We start from the raw sequence: 2,047 nt of genomic DNA on the forward strand, positions 1-2,047 counted from the left end.
AAGGGAGATGAGGCTGTAGGAGTTAGTAAGTCCCCTCCCCCCAAGGTATCGTTCACCACAGTTAGCAGCCTGGGCTCTTCTCCCAAGGGTACTGGGGAGCCATGGTAGGTTCTGAACAAAGAACGGGCAGGGTCAAGTTTGTGCTTCAGAAAGTTCTGGCTGCTGGGGACTTCCCTGGTTGGTCAGTGGTTAAGAATCCTCCTGCCAATGCAGGGGACATGGGTTCCATCCCTGGTCCAGGAAGATCCCACATGCCGCGGAGCAGCTAAGCCCGTGCGCCACAGCTACTGAAGCCTGTGCGCCTATAGCCCATGTTCCGCAACAAGGGAAGCCGCCACATTGAGAAGCCCGCACACTGCAACGAAGCTCGCCGCAACTAGAGAAGGCCCGCGCGCAGCAACAAAGACCCAAATCAGCCAAAAATAATTTTAAAAAAATGGTTAAGATGGTAAAAAAAAAAAAAAAAAAAAAAGACTCCATGCTTCCACTGCAGGAAGCACTAACTTTCACTTAGTTCCTGGTCCAGGAACTAAGATCCCACACGTGGCCCGGGCTGGATGAAAAGTGAATGGGAGGAGCAGGGGACCAGGGAGGAGGCTGAGCTGGGATCCCAGCCTACGAGGAGGAGCCGGGACCGGGTGGTCTCAGTGCAATCGAAGAGGTGAGAATGCCAAGCAATTGTGGGGTACAGCTGACAGGCCCTGCCAAAGACTGTGGGATGAGGATTTGGACAGGGGGTAGGCCAGTGAGTTTAGGTGGCCTGAAAGCCGACAGCCGGCTTGGCTCTATGAGCCCAGCAGGTACTGATGCACAGCAGGGGAGGGAGTAGAGCACGTCTGTGGCTGCCTCAGCGATTAAGCCTGCAGAGTGTGTGTGTACATAGGTGTCTGCACACAACTCTCCTGGGACCTCGTGGATTCCCTGCCTGGCTCTGCAGGGAACTGTGGTGGTGGAGCCCAGGAGAACCTGGCTTGGTTCCCAGCCCCGGGCCTCCTCTCCCGGAAGTGTTGATGAGAACACCCCCCCCATAAAAAACCTGGGAATGTGGGGTCCCAACCCCTCAGAGTACAGGGTCACCCAGGGGCCTCAGTCTCCTCATCCATAAAGTGGGTGAACAGTTCTGGTACCCAGCTTGCTGGGAAGGCATACGCGCCACACACTAAGAGTCTGGCTGGGTCCTTGGCACAGGCAGCCCTGAGGGTGCTGATGGCACCCCAAAATCTATGGCCGCTACAGCTGGGCACCACTCTGAGCCAGGATTCACTCCCAGGGTCCCCTGGAGACGAGCTCATAAGCCCAGAGAAGCAAGGTCAGGCAGCCAAGGTCCCAGGATTGCTGAACAAGGCAGGCTAATGGGACCGTATCAGTGGTGGGTAGACGCTCCTGCCCTGCCGGGCTGTGTGAGGCCAGGAGATAATCAGTGGCACAGGCGAGGCTCCGCGCCTTGGCGGGTCTCGTGGTTAAGAGCACTGGTGCAGTGAGGTCGTGGCGAGCAGCTTCCCAATCTGTGAAATGGGGACGGTTACGGAAGCCCCCTCAGAGGGCTCCTGGGAGAGGGAGGAGGAGGAGAAAGGGCCTGGCCCAGAGGGTCACTGTCCCCAGTTTAGCGTGTCCCGCGTCCTGCAGGTCTCCCTGCCAGACTCAGGAGAGACACCCCCACCTGCTCTCCAAGGTGGCAGGGGAAGGAAGGCACAAGACGGGGGGCTCTGTTGAGTTTAAGTTAAACACCCATATGAATTTATTAAATCCAGACTGTGTTAAAGGGCGGCGGTCTGGGAGGAGGGAGTGGTGGGGGATCGAGGGACAAGATGATGGACGGCCGTGGGTGTCCCAAAGAGGGGCCCGGCCCCTGCCCCGCCTGGCCCACCCCCTCGGCAGTGCCATGTCAGCTTCACCATGATTCCTGATGGTGTTGGGCTGGCGGGGCGAGATGGCTGGAAACACGGAGGAACAGACAGACAGACGGTGCCTCCACAAATGACGCACCCTGGCCCCCACACCACACACCAGGCCCCAGCCCGATCTGTCCAGGGAAGCGGTGACCGGG

At 58.4% G+C, this 2,047-nt stretch overlaps 1 protein-coding gene across 1 annotated transcript in view; it reads right to left on the bottom strand.

Annotated features, from left to right (window-relative positions):
• Window positions 1-1,460: 1,460 nt before the first annotated feature.
• Window positions 1,461-2,047, bottom strand: part of CLPTM1 (CLPTM1 regulator of GABA type A receptor forward trafficking) — a 28,561-nt gene continuing 27,974 nt past the window's right edge. The window contains exon 15 of the mRNA XM_024768274.1: window positions 1,461-1,505. Coding sequence (XP_024624042.1) covers window positions 1,461-1,505 — 45 coding nt within the window. The remainder of the gene's footprint in view (window positions 1,506-2,047) is intronic.

This window comes from Neophocaena asiaeorientalis, unplaced genomic scaffold, assembly GCF_003031525.2.
Source record: "Neophocaena asiaeorientalis asiaeorientalis breed wild unplaced genomic scaffold, Neophocaena_asiaeorientalis_V1.1 scaffold629, whole genome shotgun sequence".
Taxonomy (NCBI): Eukaryota; Metazoa; Chordata; class Mammalia; order Artiodactyla; family Phocoenidae; genus Neophocaena; species Neophocaena asiaeorientalis.